At 43.0% G+C, this 17333-nt stretch overlaps 1 protein-coding gene and 1 long non-coding RNA gene across 2 annotated transcripts; one reads left to right on the top strand and one right to left on the bottom strand.

Moving 5' to 3' along the window:
• Window positions 1-589: 589 nt before the first annotated feature.
• Window positions 590-9318, top strand: LOC308570234. Its single transcript, XR_014001018.1, has 2 exons — window positions 590-4228; window positions 7053-9318. It is a non-coding gene; the product is annotated as an uncharacterized lncRNA (long non-coding RNA).
• Window positions 9319-11514: 2196 nt separating this feature from the next.
• SOSTDC1 (sclerostin domain containing 1) lies at window positions 11515-16580 on the bottom strand. The gene is made up of 2 exons (XM_081164140.1): window positions 16363-16580; window positions 11515-12788 (listed from the first exon to the last, which is right to left on the bottom strand). The coding sequence occupies exons 1-2, from the start codon at window positions 16556-16558 to the stop codon at window positions 12373-12375; spliced, it is 612 nt and encodes a 203-aa protein (XP_081020266.1). The 5' UTR covers window positions 16559-16580; the 3' UTR covers window positions 11515-12372.
• Between the last annotated feature and the right edge of the window lie 753 nt (window positions 16581-17333).

Raw genomic sequence — 17333 nt, 5'->3', positions numbered from 1 at the left:
TAATTCCTGACACTTCATTTTAATCCCTGTACTCCTTAGCAATCATTGGCTCTTAAGCAGGGTCCAGTGTAGCACAGATGTTTATTTCCATATTTCTCTCTCACACTGATTTCACAGCATATAGCTTGGCAGTAATTTCTTTCTGTTACTGTGTAATGCTGTTACCCTCTCTTCATGAGTGATTATAGTGTAACGTCCGAGTGCTACTGAACTGGCCAGAAGCCGCTACACTTGTCACCAGCCTCTTCTGAGGTCTAGGTCAGCTGTTTTGTGCAGCCTTTTGAGTTAGCCGCATGGAACGTACAACAGCTGTTTGTCAATTACTGCTGAGGATTATACTTACAAAAGCAGGTGTTAGGAGAAGGGTGGGGGGGACCATTGATTTTCCAAAATTATCTAAAGTAAGACAAGTTACTATTCCAGTTCTGAAAATATAATCCAGGGCATAGGACTCTCACAGAAAATGGAGCCCTCTAAAGAACAGTGACAGTTTCACCCATGTGCATTTCATTACAAATTATCGTAAGTTTATGTGGAAAATCAGTTCCCAGGGGGGCAGTGGTGGGCGGGAGGGAAGCCTGGTGGGCTGCTTGGTTGTGCAATGTAAGCAACACATGTTGGGGGCAGGCAATTGGCCGGGAGGCTTATGCTTCAGCGGTGCTTGCATAACCGGCAGCTGAAACAATTAAAACTGTTTATTTTTACTGCATTTATATATCGCCTTTCTGCCAAACCACACAAGATGGTTTATTTTATTATTTTATCATAACTGCTTGCAGTCTAAATGGCATGACATAAGGGAGGCAAGGCGAAAATAAGCAAACTGGGGCATCACCTCTTTATCCTGTTACATAATGTCCAGCTAAAATGGCCACTGCTGGATAGAATTGTGTTGGGTTACTACAATACTTTCCATGTGGGATTGATCCAGTGTTTGCAGCTAGCTTGCTTCTGGGGTAAACTATCAACAGAATATAACCCCTTGTTTGCAGGATCCGCACTGACTCCTAAAACGCTTCTGGGCCACGTTCAAAGTTTTGGTACTTGTGTTTAAGACAAGTAGGAACCAGGTTGCATAAGAGACTGCCTTGCCTCTTACATACCCAGTAACTCACTGTATTCTGCAGAAGAATCTCTTCTTGAAGTTCCCAAACTATCAGAAGCCCCACTGCAACAATTTGGAGCAGGACCTTCAATGTAGGTGCCTCTGTTTTGTGGAAAGCATCCCTGTTGAGATGTGACAGGCACCCATTCTCATTTTGAGAAGTTTTTCCAGCTGAATGAAAAAGCTTTAAATTTCCGCTTTGGGTATTTATCTGTATTGTTTAACATTTATCTCTAGGCATTTTGTTATATGGTTGTGAATCACCTTGAAATCAATATGAAAGGAGGTTAATTAATAACAACTTTTGACCCACCAAACAATGCAACACATAAGCCATGCATTGTGCCACACATATTTTTTGTTACCTGAGTTAGATGACAAGAAAAGTGAATCAAATGCCCAGCATTATGTGACTGATGGGTGCCTTCAGCTTGAGAGTTACATCTTGTTTACATCTGCTGCTTAGCAAGCAACTTCTCAATTGATCTAGAAAAGGGTTGGAGAAGCTTCTTCGGTCTGAGGGCCACATTCCCTCAGGTACAATCTCTGAGGGGACTCGTGCAAGTGATGAGCAGAACCGGTCACAAAGGTAGGAGGAGCAATAGAAGTGACTTTTACCTTTGTTCAATAGTCTACATTCCTGCCACGCAAAAATCAGAGGAGTCTACACATCCTCCACACACATCTCTCCATCCAGGTAAGCAAAAAGTATAATCACAGTTACCAGCACAATCTAGCTAGACAAAAACACCCTAGATTCTAGAAACACTGAATTCTAGACAAATGCTCTGCTTAATCTTAACTATTCAACAACTTATAGGGCTGAGTAATAAATAATTATTAAACATTAAAATTAAATTATACCCAAATGGTTTTCTTTTTATTAAATCCTATTAAATCTGATTTTTTTTAGTCTGGAAAAGAAGAGGGGTGAACCAAGAGATGTTTACCTTATCTGCTACTCTTTGAGATCATTATTTTTCTTGCTAAACATCTCTTTGTGTGATTTTTTAATGGCCCAGTGGATTGAAAACTTAGTAAGTTTGACCATAGCAGAAATACTTGCGCTTCAGTATGACTGATGTGAATGTGCTACTCGGTTCCTAGTTAGAAATATAGGGAACGTTTGCGCTTTTAAATTTTTTTTGCTAAAGAACTGATGTGTCACTGGCGCAATTTAGTTTTGCTTTCAAGTAATGTAAATGTAGTTCACCAAAAGATTTATCACCCTGAGTTAACGATCTTGATAAAATCTTGCTTCTCTTATCTTTTACACTACTGTTTTGGGAAGAGGCCATTGCTCAGTGGCGGAGCTCACACTTCGTTTGCAGAAGGACCCAGGTTCAACGCTTGGAGCTTCCAATTAAAAAGGAATTTAGACAAGTTTAGTAGGGCAAATGGCAGGGGCCCATGTGCCCCAGAGGACTGAGGGTGTTTGCCAGCATCCCTTTCTCCTTTTTATTATCAGGACGGTGCATTGGCAACAATTTGCACTGTGAAGCGAAGAAAGAGTATAGGTGAGGCTGCAGCCACCCGCTAATCTTCATTTCATCAGAATGCCTCTGGGCTCTACCCTAGCAAAAATGTTCAAAAGAAAAGAAAAAAAGAATGGTCTTCCATTCCTGCCACAACTGGCGTGTGCTCACCCCCAACATGAATTTGACCTTTGAGCATTCCATTCAAATCGTCAGAACTCTTCAGCTAAGGGCTGACTGTTCAAAACAAATCTTGAAAGGCCCAGTTGTTTCCTTGGCCTGCTAACTCATTGCTGAGGGAGAAAACCACCTCAGGGGTGGTTCTCCAGGCTACTCGCAAAGTGAATATGCTTTGCTGGAGACCTCCATCACCTTTTACGTAATTCCCGAGTTCTTTGTTCCATGAGGGATGGTGTAACGGGGGGGGGGGGAGTGGGGTGAGACTGAGCAGAAATGAAATGGGTGCAATCTGCTCAGTTCTCCTTGGAAGAATTTAACAGCTGGAGCAGACCATTTCTAGTGCTAGGATGCTCATCAGGTATTGTTTCCTAGATTTTCTTCCATTCCCCATACGCCATTCCACATATTCCCAAACGTCTGCTGATATAAGGAAGCTCTCCATATCCCTATGCCGTGGGTCTTGTGAGGGATGGATGCCGACCAACCAACCAAGTGTCTTGCTATATATGTGATCTATATTCCCTTCTTGAGAGCACAAATTGAACAGATACTCATTATGGTATGCCATGATCAACTGTGAGAATCAGCACCCTAAGAAGCTTATCCTGGGTCAGATTGCTGGCCCATTCACTGAGCATTGTCTGCAAAGGCTAGCAGAGGATCTCCAGGATTTCAGACATGTATTTTTCTCAGTTCTTCTCAGAGATACCAAGGATCGAAAGCATTAGTTCAACTTCTGAGCCTTGGGGTACATCCTAGGGATACATCCTATGCATAGTCTTAGCTGTGGGGTGGGGAGAAAGGGGGTCGTGGTTTGCGTTTTTCCATTGACTTTCCATTGTAATTTACTTTACCTCTTCCACTGCCTTCTTAGAGGGTGGAGAGAAGCCACAAGCAGCAGGGAGTTCCTCCTTTGTTCATGCCCTGCTGTGCTCCTGCTCCACCCATTCTTCCCCTGCTTATGCTGACAGTATCCTGCCAGAAGAAAGGCTGCTTTGGTGGTAGACTTTGCTGGCATAAGGGTATCTCTGTGCCCACATAGAGTCTAGTCTATTGTTCCTATCCCCACATAGTGGTACCCCCTTAGGGATGGGATTGCACTATGAATCATCTTTTCAAAACTTCTGGCCCAGTTTCAGCAACCATTTCTGATTTAAGGAATATGTGTAAAAACCCGTATCCTTGCGTGGAAAACAGCCCCTGGCAAAAGTTGTAATACTCCCATTATGAGCCAGGATTATTTATTTATATTATTTCTTTCATAAGGGCTTTTTTTTTTTTTTTTTTTGGTGTGTTAAATTTACAGCAACTCTTACTCACCCTTCGAACATCCTTAATCCTTTCAGAAGTATTCAGTTGGCCACCGTGCTTCTCATCTTCTTTGGAAGTGAGAGAGGAGAGAGAGGAAAGGAATGTACTTGATCTGCCAAAAAGAAAAGAGGAAAAAAATCACGGAAGAGGTCCCTAGGTATATAAAGTTTGCAGCCAATAAACTTGTTGTTTGAAATAAGATTAGTAAATGAACAATAACTGCAAGTGTCGCCAAGGAGAGTAGAACACCATTAGAAGCAAACCATAACTGTTTCTCCTGTGTATTTTCCCCACCGCCACTCATACATGCAAAACTCGGAGTGTTTTATGGATCTTTTCTGATTTTATCTTATATGTTGTACTCTGCCTTGCTATATTTTTATGAAAGTGTGGGTTATCCATTCATAAATAAATAAATAAATAAATAAATAAATAAATAAATAGAACAAGCCACGAGGTCACCTCATCCAAAGTGGAAGAGTGTAGTTATACTGCATATCTTGTCAAGTTATATAAGACTTCCGTAGGTCTAGGTCCCTGCAAAAGTATGTCTCCAGCTAAGTATTACTCAGAATAGACCAACGAAAATTAATGGACCTAAGCTAGCCATGTCCATTCATTGTCTATTCTATTTAGGACTAGTGTTGGATACAACTCAATGACCATCTTCCTGTAACTGCCTTAGGAGGAGAACACACTTCAGCCATCAGGGCCCTCTTGGAGCTCTCCAAGGTCCTGTTTTTGTTTGCCCTCTGCTTTGACCTGCCTTCACTGGACAATGCCTGCTTCCCCAGTGAGCCTCAACCTCCCACAAATCTGAAAAAGCAAAATTTGCAGATTAAAGGTGTCCAGTCCAAACGGGGATTGGGACACAGGGAGAGGGGACCTCAGCTGTTTGTTCCTGCTTTGATCAGCTGTTTTTTGGGGGCGGGGGGGGCGATCTGGAGTTAAATGGCTAAAGACTCCTCCATGCCATAATCCCAGTTTGGATTGGGGGCCCCATAATATACTACCGGCTTTTCAAAATAGTTAGCCAGTGACTAATTGAGTGAATACTATCATGTCTGTTTGATCCCAAAAAGTTCTAGAACACCGTCTTAAAAGCCCTTAGCTCTCATTCAGCCAATGAATTAATGACACATATTGAGTGAGTTGCTGTGCTACTCATACCTTGTGAGGAGGTGTGTGTGAATCTGAATTTCTGATATGGTTTGTCTCTGTAGATCATGGCATAACTATTATATGACACAAGACACACACACACAAAACCATGATGAACTCCAGTAACCATGAAACCAGCCTGATTCCAGCCACCTGCTAAAAAGCATTCAGGAATATTCTGAATTCACACACATCTTGGCTTAAAGGTTAGCACACGCACATTTATTTATCAAGTACAAGATACTCAACTCCTCTGTGAGATCCAGAACTGAAGCCAGATCACAGACAAGAGATGGCCAGGTTCAGATAATGGCAAACTACCACAAGTCTTTCACCCTTTTTGTTAAGCAAATGGGAACAGGATGACCAAAGAGAACTAGGCAGGAAATTCTGGAAGGAATTATGGAAACTGCAGGAATCACTCAGGCCACAGCCCTCTCCCATCTATACTGGTGTACCTTGGCAAATTGGTATTTAAAAACCCATTCAATTCAAAGGTCAGTTAGCTCTCATAGCTCCAACAGGACAGAACTTACCCAGGGCTTTCCAGAACTCTAAGGACAGGTATACTTTCCTCCCCCCCCCCTCCTAGTGTGAGTCTATGGCAAAATTGTCATGCCCATTCTTCTGTAAGCTTCATAGAATAGTTAGGAAATATTTAACTCTTTAATTAAAGTGTGTATGTATTGTAATTTGTCACCTGCTTTGACTGTAACCCTGCTGTCTAAAGTAGCATTTATATATACAGTCATACCTCAGGTTGAAGTAGCTTCAGGTTGAGCATTTTTGGGTTGTGCTCTGCGGCGACTCGGAAGTAACAGAACGCGTTACTTCAATGTTTCTCCGCTCATGCATGTGCAGACGCTCAAAATGACGTCATGTGCGAAAGCGGCGAATCGTGGCCCGCGCATGCGCAGATGCACAGACACAGGTTGCGTTCGCTTCAGGATGTGAACAGGGCTCCGGAATGGATCCCGTTCCCATCCAGAGGTACCACTGTATATCTATTCTGTCATGCCTGTTTTATATAATAAACCAAGCTTTCTTTATTTCTTTGTGTGAGAGCTTCTTGTGGGCATAAGGTTATGGGTTAACACACACATCATAACTCCCAGCAAACAATCCTAAAGCTCTCAGAAGTGTGTATATGAGCATGCATGAGTGCTGGCTGCACACATGTGGACACACAAACCTGCAGCCTTTAACCATACATTTTTTCAAGGATTTCATAGACTGGTCATTTTCTTATATTGGTGCATTATGCTATAAAGTCACAGCCTCACAGAACTGCTAGTCTCACCAGGGAATTTTGAAGATCTCCTCTGTAATACCCATCACCCTTGGTTCAGCTACCCTAGCAGATAGTTATCAGGTAGCTGTGGTGAATCTATAGCCTCATCCTATAACCAGATTAGTTACAGTATAAAATGTCTTATTTACTTGATGCACATTGGTGCCCCTGAGTGCATTCTACATTTCAAGAAGTTGCATTCCAAATTCCAGGCATCCCTGCTTCTCATTTCAGGAACTGGAAGATGAGAAGCTTGGTTGATTTTTAAAAACAGAACAGGCTGTTCAGCCATGTGGCAAAGATACTGCCATTTCCCAAATGTGTTAAGAACAAATTTGGAGCATTGCAAGAAGTTAATTGAATTCAGTATTGTCATCAATATGGATATATTCTCCAGTTATTAGAGTATGGAATATCTCCATACCAGGGGAAACAGAGAGGTCTTGAGTTGTTGTTTTTTTTAAAAAAAAAAATGTGCATGTAATCCTTTACACAGAAGTAAGTCCCACTGTGCTTAATTTACTTCCAGGTTAGAGTACATAGGATTGCAGAGGTTGATGTAGAGGAGGAATGAGAATGGATAGATCTGTCTGCTTCTGTTTATATCAGGCTCTTCAAACATGTTTCCACATCAAGCTGCATTTTAAAAACAACAGCAGAAATATGCACATTGTATTTTCTCCATAAAATATGCATTTTTATTCTACCCTAAAATACATATTTTGGTGTGCATGGTAACCTAAAATGCTTGTTTTATCTGTATTTCAATATTCATTTGTTTTTTGAATGATCAGTTTGTGGTTCTGTATTGAAAAATTGAAAGATGTGCAAAAACCAAAGCTATTTGTGTTCCAGTCTGCACCTTAGCCTGCAAAGTGAATGGAGTCAGCTCACTTTAATATTGCAGACCCAACAAGATCTCCCAGCATCCCTAGGAAGAAATTGACATGGGAAAAACGTGAAACAATTTGAAAAGCTGGATGGCTTTCAAAAAGATGCTCAGGCAAGTCTTGTTGTGGGGCTGATGTTCAAGCAAAGGGAACAAGTCTAGTGACAGACTGTCTGCCCGGCTCATAAATCTGCAGACAAATTTAAGTTTTCACCTGGAGCTACATTTACAAGTATGTCAATGAAATTAAAATCAAAGCCCCTTGCCTGGCCTGCGGGAAAGGAAATGCATCATGAGAAGAGAATGCTTTCCAGCACTCGCGGATCCTTCTAAGTTTCTGAAATCCTCCAAGTTAGCACTGTAGCAACAAGAATCCCAGAGTGGAATGTGTTGAACACGCTCATGATTAATGTGGCAGTTCTTCAGGAAGGATGTAAAGGTCAGGTTGAGGAGGACTCTGGTTATTTATGAGGCAGAAATCTTTTAGGTATTTCCAAGGGTGTTATTCAAGTCAGCATTATTCTGTGACTGAACTTGGATTTGACATTTCTGGGTTTCAAAGACAGTTGAGGAGAAATGCCTAGCAGGTTGTGTGTGTGGCGGCAGTTGAAAGGGGAAACAGAATGAAAATTAAGCTTCTGATCGTTGTTGCAAACATGTCACAAACTTTGTCTCCCAAACTGGGAATCTTTTAAAGATATTGTAGCTCGCTCCTTCCAACCACCATCATATGTTGTTCCTCTGTATTTCCATGGTGCTCTCAAAACAGCAAACATGGCAGAGGAGAATGTATTTCCTTTCATTAAATATAACCCTGATTACTCCTTGGCTCCAGGCATTTTTCATCAGCAGATAACAGTTCACTAATGAGGTTGATATTGCTTTTTCAGCTGACTCATGCCAGCACTGGGATTAATCAGTTAAGGGGGGAAAATGTATATCCTTGTTCATAGACATAGTTGGCACTCTATATTTTATAAACCAAATGACAGAAGAATTGTGTTCTTTTCTAGGATACTTTTCTATTATCTGTTCCAGCAGATTATTGTTCGGCTTTGAATGAGTCTGCTGTTTAAATGGTGGCACCTTTTTCTCTTTTGCAAACTGATTTTGCATTTTAGCGTTACATATTGGCTGGATCCAGACTGATTTAGTCACACTTTAGTCCCATGGATGAATCTGTTTCATTGTTTTCAATGGGACTAAATGACGTCTGATGTAGTCTTAATCCAACCCATTGAATTATTAGATTTTTGGATGGCCTTGCCCTAAAAGGTTGTCAAAAATATTTAAATAAATGAATGATGACAAAGTGTATTTACATTATGTAAAATAGTCACCAAGAATCATCAGAACATAAGAAGAGCTCTATTGGATCAGACCAAAGGCCTATCTAGTCCAACCTTCTGTTCTCACAATGGCCAATCTGCTTATGGAAAGCTCACAAACAGGACACACTTTCTGGTTGCAGCTTCCAGCAACTGGTATTCAGAGGCATATTGCCTCTGGTTCTGGAAGTAATATAGTAATATGCATTGGTGTTGGTTAGAGCAAGGTGCTGATAATGCCAAGGTTGCAAGTTTGATCCCCATATGGGACAGCTGCATATTCCAGCATCGCAGGGAGTTGGACTACTAGATGATCCTCAGGGTCCCTTCCCACTCTACAACTCTATGATTTCTATGAAAGTCTTATCCTCCAGGATAAAATGAAATGTCTGGTTGGTTAGCAGCCCTTGGGCAGTTCCCACATGTGCCCAAAACTTTGCCCAAGTATCGTGTACAGCTGATTTTACAGATAACTCATTCTGAGTATCTCTGGAACCTGACCATAAAGTTGCCATGTAGTATTTAAGCATTGTTTAATTGCTTGATGTGCCTATGTCAATAAAAAAAAGTATTCCCTAGTTAATTGCAACATGGCTGGAATGGGGAGTGTTAATTTCTTTTGCAGGACGTGCTTGCCCCACCTCCTCTGTTTGCAAATGAATGTGGCTTCCAGACACTACTGGATGGACTGCTTGCTTGCAAAATGAATCATGATCTTTGAACCAGCACAAGACATTCTACCCAAATGAGGCAGAGCTACCACTGACCTCCTCTTTTTGTGTGTTTTCCTGCTGTGGCAGTAGTCTCAGTGTGTCAAGGCTCTCCAGGGCTTCTCATTTGGAATTGTCTCCCTCCTTGTAGTTTAAGAGTAGTTCAACTTGAAAGGCTGTTGCTGTTCAAGTTTAGACAGTATTGGCCATGGCAAAGTGGCAGTGGTATAGCCCTTTGCCCACAGTGCTTTGCTCTCAAGGAATAACCATTCCTCAGAGCAAGATGCAGCTGACCAGAGAGCCCCGTATGAGTGCTACTGACTGCTTTGTCACAGGGGCAAAGTGGTGGTCTTGGGTCACAGCCACACAATACATTTAAGAAGATAAGAAGAGACCATTGGATAAGGCCAGTGGTGCAGCTAGTCCAGGGTTTCTGAAACTTGGGTCTCCAGCTGTTTTTGAACTACAACTCCCATCATCCCTAGTGGCCAGGGATGATGGGAGTTGTAGTCCAAAAACAGCTGGAGACCCAAGTTTCAGAAACACTGATCTAGTCCAACATTCTGTTCTCACAGTGGCCAACCAGTTGCTTATTGGAAGCCTCAAAGGAAGGACCTGAGTTCAAGAGTGCTCTTCCCACTTGTGATTCCCAGCACTCAGAGGCATACTGTCTCTGACATAGAGGCAGAGTATAACCACCATGGGTAGCAGCTGAAACTCCATGAATTTTCCTAAAGACATCCAAATTGGTGGCCATCATAACTTCATGTGAGGGCACTCACACCCATGTCTCTCCCCCCCAAGAATACATAAGACTGGTGCATATTCCTGACCTCCCTGGGTTGCTTTTCCAAAAGAAAGATGTGATTGTTTCTGAGCATTCATTTGTATGTTTCCCATATGCTATGACTCTTAGAATTAAAGAACATGCTTAGCCCAGGATTCCCCCCCCCTGTCCCCTTGCAACTGAACCCACAGCCCTTCCACACAAAACTCCACTCCGTTTTCCTCTGACACTTTCTTCATTTCAGAAGCCTAAGTGGGGAGCCTCTCATTTGTTGCTATTTTTTAAACAATTGAGAGTCAGAAAACCTTTCTCATCAGCCACTTACCCTGAGGTCAACTCATAGGTCCCAATTTACCAGTAGAACACTGCTGTATGCCAAGGCCAGATGATGCCTATGTTATAATACAGTCTTCAACCATCTTAAAAACAGTTCGCTTCCCTCAAGCCACTAACTGCACACTGCAGTGGCATCACCGAAAGGAGAAAGCTAGGGAAAGCTCTGAGAGTCTGCTTCCTATGCAGCCCTCTGAATACTGGAGGCTGAACATTGGCATTTCTGTGGGTTCCCAGAAAGCACACCCTGCTCTTCCCCTTAGGCAATGGTGATCATGCATGATGTGTGCGGCAGGAGGCGAGTGCTTATATGGTATGAAACTAAATAGATCCACTAGCGCAAGGATTTCTGCTTGTGCCTTTTCCTCTCAATCTCTCTGCACAACCTTCCCAAATCTGCTCCAGAGGGTTGAGGAAAATCCCAGCACAGATTAAGCAGGGGGCAGGGGGAGTCCCTTCACGCAGCCCAAAGGATTCTTGCAGTAGTGATTCTATTTTCTTGTATAACGCCCAGGGGCAATTTCCTCCATACCACAATCAATGTCCCCTCCACAAATGTCTGGTGGTGGTTTGAATAATAGCACTGGGTGTGGTGAGGAGGAGCTGCCCTCTACACAGTGGTGTTACTTGAGTTTGTTTGGACAGGACCAGGACAGGGAAAGGGCAGTGGCAAGATCGAGGCTGTGTAGGTGCACCAGCAGAGCCCATCTGGTGTTTCCACTGATGTTCACCAATCCTGAACTCACTGCCGCTGTGCCCTGCTTCAGCCCGATCTAGGTAAGCTGCAGCAATGTTGGAAGGTGGCTGAACAGGTCCACCACCCCAGCAGCTATGGGGTGCCAACCCAGAGTACCCTGATGTGATCTGCCACTCAGAAACAGCCCTTACTCTATGTCACTGATGCACCTTTCTTTTATGTGCTATTAAACCAAGGACAATAACAATGTTGTTGATATGTTTTTATTAAAAATGGATGAAACTGATATGAAGTAAGATCTACTTTTTTTACCGCACACATAAAAAAATACAAATGCATTTTACAGTGTATTTACACAACATTTCCCACGTTTCAGCTTCCTTGAGTTGAAAACCAAAATGAGAAACTACAAAGGTTAAAATATCTATTTTACATTATCTACAAAATGTATATTCTACTCTGACCAAAAATCAAAGGAAAACACTTTGATGCATGTGGGGAGGGGAATGATAAGACATAAAACAGGCATCTTAAAAAATATAAAACACATCAAAGCTCATTAAATAATTACATTAATAAATAGCTTTTGTTCAAATTTACTTTTGAAGCTGCTGTCATGCGTATTTTGCTTTTGTTAACAAATCTGTGGATACAAAGGTTTGGAAGAAAATGATCAGCACGAACAATGCTCCCCCCCCCCCACTCCCGGTGTGAAATCCAAATCATTCCTTTCCTTTTAAATGAGAGGTGTGAGACATGGATTAAATACTTGATTGAGAACATGTGCCCATAAAAACACAACAGCAGCTCTCTACAATATAAAACATCGCATGTCCATGTCAACAGCTCTTTGTTTCCAGTAAAAAGAAGTTCATTGAGCTGTAGGTCTGGAGCCCATCTTGAAAATATAGATGCTCAACCCACCCACCCCCAAGAAAAAGGTCCTTATGCACAGAATACCCTTTTGAGTTTGGTCAAAGCCACAAGTATATGTACACCCAGCTGTGAAGCAAACAATGACATGATAGAGTTTTCGTTAGGCAGTGATATCTGTAAAGCAGGCAATTCATTGATAAGTTCAGATTTTAAGATGCATGGCTGAGTTCTAACTTGGGGGATGCTTCATGGATTTGCTGTTCCTTTTCCTCTCTTTATGATGCTGCGCGGGCTTTGTTTGAGATGCTCCTTCAAAGTTATGGCTGGATTCGTTGTGTTGCCTGGTGTACCTCTTGCACTTGCAAGCCGTAACGACAGTTACTTTGTAGGTTCTTGTACTTCCATCTTGACACTGAAGCTGAATCCTTTGGGTGCGGGTCTTGTCGTTGACACATCGCCACTCCTGTGAGCTCCTTCTGCTCCAGTACTTGGAACCATAGCCTCCTCCGATCCAATTAGGCAACACCGGCAAAGGGAGACACTCCCCAGCACACACCAGCTCTTTCAGAGGGTTTATGCTGGTACATTGGCCATCGGAAATGTATTTGGTGGATCTCAGTTCCCGGCATCCAACTTGAACGCGACCTGTCAAAGGCACAGAACATGGAGGTCAACACTCAAATTCCAATGGCCTACATTTATTTCTTGCATCAGAGTAGCTCACGAAGCCTTGGTACCCATGTTCATATGTCCTTCATGTGGCAGAGGGATGGGGCTCCTTCCTGCTGCACTATGTGTAGATGATGTAATATGCAAGCCAGGAAGTCCATGTCAACATCCATCTTTTACATTATTGCTCCTCCCCCTTGCTGCTGCAACCACCTTCTCCATACGAGTAACTGTTTGTGGATCTGCTCATGCAGGGATTCACAGAGTATTGCAGCAGCTACTTCTGTGATCACAAAATACTTCCCATCACCCAAGCAGCCACTGTAATTTCCCTTGATTCCCTGCAACACACATTGTACTGCACATATACGCCGGCCACAAGAACACTGGCACCAAATCTCTTTTGAGGGTGAGAAATTGTGTCAGCGGGGCTTCCTTGGATGCTGGTATTGTGCATTCAGCTCTTGTTCCACCATCTGAATGGTGGTGGAATGAGTGGGGCATGCTTCTCCTCAGTCACATGGAGACTGGGCAAATGTCTGAACTGGGCAAATGTCTGAACTGGGACACAGAAAAGGTCAACCCCTGGCAGTCAGTTGACATTTCATGGATGTTGTGGGTGATTATTTGATATAATATTTTCCCACTATAGATGTGTACTTCACCTAGCCCAGTGTTTCCCAAACTTGGGTCTCCAGCTGTTTTTAGAATACAGTTCCAATCATCTCTGACCACTGGTCTTGCTAGCTAGGGATGATGGGCATTGTAGTCCAAAAACAACTGGAGACCCAAGTTTGGGAAATACTGATTTAACTCAGTGGAGGCCAGGTATTGATTATTGGCTTCTACTTCTCCCTCTGGCCCAGGGGTGGAGAACCTGTGACCTTCCAGATGTTGGTGGACTACAGCTCCCATCAGCCTCAGCTAGCCTGGCCAAGAGTCAAGGATGACAAGAGTTGAAGTCCAACAGTGCCTGGAGGGCCACAGGCTCCCCATCCCTGTTCTGGGCCAAAACCGAATGACTAAAGCTGTAATGTAAGAGTGCAGGTCTAAAAGCTAGTGGGATTGCCCCAGAGTAAGTAGGTTGCTAATTGAGCCCTGTTTGTATATTAGCTGCCTCAGCTTCTGATGGTATCAGAAGTAATATTATGTTAAAAGCTTCCATCCATCTACCTGACTTGCATGAAATCATTGTCCTGGATCTTGATCTAAGATGGATTTGAGCCAAGATGTTAAGTATTTGTTTAGCTAGTGTGAAGATTTATGCGTGTTGTTTTGGGAGTTTAGCAAATTAATATGCTGGATTTAAATAACAGCAATACAAAAAAGCTCAATGTATGCATACCATCTTCAAGGAAAACTCTAGCTCTGAGGAAGATTCTTAGAAAACTGTATTCTATACATTTTCTTTGTCAAAATACACAGTTTTCTTCAGGCGACAGTATTACAGTATTGCAACATTGCTTGTCAGTATGCTTACTTAAAACAGGTAATACTGCTAAACCTGAGGCAATATTATTTCATTTTTTAAAAAAGGCAACTGACATTGTACCAAGGCACTGAACCAGCCGCAAATACAGACATGTTTGTGCCTGCTTACATCTGCAGAGATATACCCTCAACGAAGTAAGCACAATTCCTTATTTTAATAATTACCCTTTGAAATGAACACATACCATGAATTTCAACACACACCTTTCACTCTTCTGCTTTCTCTTTCTTAAAGAAAGTGGAAACTGTGCAATGTTATTCAAGAGCAATGCAAATAAGCAGAATTATAGTTAATGAGCAAAGCGTCACACCCATGATATTTCAACTTATGTTTGCTGCTTTGATTTCAAGTAGATTTGAATGACCACTGACGACGACGACGAAGAAGAAGAAGAAGAAGAAGAAGAAGAAGAAGAAGAAGAAGAAGATATATTGACTTTTTCGCAGTCTCCTCAATATGGAGGGATATTTGTCTCGAAGAGCTTATGGGAAAGGTTTGTCTTATATAGGCACAACAGGCCAACTCAAATTTACCAAACCTTTTTTGGGGGGAGGGTGTTAGGTGTAATCTAACACTCCATGCACACTGGATTTTGCAACCAACTCCGTTTTTCAGGAACCACCAGGTATTCCTTAAGGCACACTCTGTAAGGACGTTCTTTTGTGCAAGATGGCACCAATAGGGTTCGCACAAGAGATCTTCTCCAAATTCTAGGAAGGCAAAGCTGAACTTGCTAATGTGCCAACATGCCATGTCCATCAACCAATTCCCTCTCTATGGTGACATTCTGCAGGAAGTCCCCACCCAGGTTTTGTGTGTGTGACTATTTATTACTTGAAGAGACTGCAGCTTCACCGACTATTCCCCACTCACTATTTTAAGAGGAATAGATTTCTGCACACTGTTCCTCACCCAAATAATTTTGATCCAGGTTTGCATCCTGCACCTGGCTCAGGAATGTGAGTGAAAGGAAGTGGTTACCACTTTGCATTGTCTGTCTTCTTCAGTGGTTGCATGCATACAACTTTAGCTCCCCTCCCACCCCCATAGTGACAGTTCACTAACAATGAATGCATACCGGGCTGTTCATGTAATCTTGCATTGACAAGATATTTCCTGTGTATTTAAGCTATGCTTAGCAGAAATGCAGGCAAGCCTTTTTTCCTTGTTTTAAAAAACGTGGTCATCAACTTTTTTTTACTCTTTTGGGAGGCAAGGATGTTCTGGTTTATGGCTCAAGTCAACTCGACCCCCCCCCCCGGGGGGGGAAACATTTTCCAACTGTGCCCCTCTTTTTTTCCAGCCAAAAGCCCAATGGGGGAGCAGGGCATTTTCAAAGGCAAGTTGGAGCAGAGATCCCGGGTAGGTTGTGAACCTGTTTGTTGACACTGACTAGAGGAGTTAAGCAGGTAAGTGCTAATTCAGGAAGTAAAAAACAAAAATGCTGGAACCAAATCAAAGCTTGGCTGCTGAAAGTAAATGTTAGCTTTGTGAAGGGGCACAGACGAGTGAGCTAGCTGAAAAGCCCGCTGAGAGAGAAAGAGAGAGAGAGAGAGAGACTAGAGGAGAGAAAGCATTGTCTCTCCTGAACTACAGTACTTTGTCCCTTACAAAGACGCTTTATGAGAAATGAAAGGTAATCTCAAGTAGCCCCCGATTTGGAAGGAGAAAAAAATAAATAACCGAAGCACTTCTCTTTCTCTCCATTTAATATTCTGTCTTTTGCTCCCTGTTCAGATCTCATGAGCGCAGGATCCAGGAGAGAACTCCCAAATGCAAAAAGCCTGGATCTAATTTGGAATTACTAATAATAAGCCTGTCACGTTTTTGGCACGGGAAGTCATTCATTTTTATTTTTATTTTAAAAAAGCGTGCTTGGAGACCGCCCCCCCCCCCTTGAGACGGAGTTCTGCACAAGAACTTCTAAAGGCATCCTTAATGGCAAACAGAATTCGACTTTTGAAACATCGTATGTAAAATAAAATAAAGGGCAGGGACTGTACTTGAGGAGGGAATAACGAAGAGAGCGCATCTGTACAACTCCAAACAGATACTTACTGGTCCGGTCGAATCCCGGGTGTCTGCCTCCATTTCTCGCTTGGTTCAAGGTGCTGTTGTTGCTGGAGCTGGCCGGAATGGGTTTCACCACGTGGGAATAAAGGATCTCGGTGGCATCGTTCTTGAAAGCCCAGCAGCCCTTCAGGAGCAGGCAGGCGAGCAGAATGCCAGAGAGCTGAAGAGCGGAGAGGAGCATGGCTGGCTCAAGCTGTGCGCGCGCCTGTTGAATCCCAGCTCCTGCTGCTGCTGCTGCTGCTGCTGCTGCTGCTGCTGCTGCTGCTTCCTCCGCCGCCTTTTCTGCAACTGTGAAATTCCTCCCAGAGACTCCCTTTATATAGTCCCAGAGGCTTGGCACTCGTGGAAGTGTAAGCTTGGGGAGAGCTTCAGGATGAAAACACAGACAAGGAGAGGGTGGGATCCCCTGGAAGCAGCAAAGGATTCTTTTTTTTTTTAACCAGTGGAAGGCTGGAGCAAAGGAGGAGCTTAAGGGGGGAAAGTCACTAATTGCAGGATTCCTAGGCCAGGTTTTTGAGGATGGGGAGAGGGAGGGAAGGAGGGAGGAATCTAAGAGCTGTTCAGTAGCAACCAGTCACTGCAGAGGGGATAAGCTGGCTTGCCGTTTCTGACACTCTGCATACCTGACTCCCCCTCTCACCTGCTGCATACTCACAATACCTGTAAAGCACATTCGAAGAGAAATCTGGGCACTGTGGTTAAGGGTTGCTGGTGGGAATTGTAACTGTGGGAGGGCTAAACTACAGTGCCCAGAATTCTCTGAGGGGGAATGGTGTGCTTTGAACATGTTTGGATTCAAGGTTTCAGGTGAATGCAGCCTGAATCACTGTTGCCAGCAAGGATTTGCCTTCCTAAGACTTCTACTACTGTATTGGGTGGCTGGGTGGGTGGGAGATGGATTTTGTCATTTATGTGAAAGATGCAAAATTGTTCTGCACACTGCGTAAAAGGTTCAG

Source organism: Podarcis bocagei (assembly GCF_964188305.1).
Source record: "Podarcis bocagei genome assembly, chromosome: 12".
In the NCBI taxonomy this organism is placed as follows: Eukaryota; Metazoa; Chordata; class Lepidosauria; order Squamata; family Lacertidae; genus Podarcis; species Podarcis bocagei.
This window is presented reverse-complemented; position numbering and strand designations above follow the sequence as displayed.

What these genes read in the sequence shown, in the direction of transcription:
- SOSTDC1 (XM_081164140.1), bottom strand. Translation starts at nt 16,558, where the DNA reads ATGCTCCTCTCCGCTCTTCAGCTCTCTGGCATTCTGCTCGCCTGCCTG. An exon ending in CCCGGGATTCGACCGGACCA is followed by an intron (nt 12,789 to 16,362) that starts GTAAGTATCTGT and finishes TGCCTTTGACAG; the next exon opens with GTCGCGTTCAAGTTGGATGC.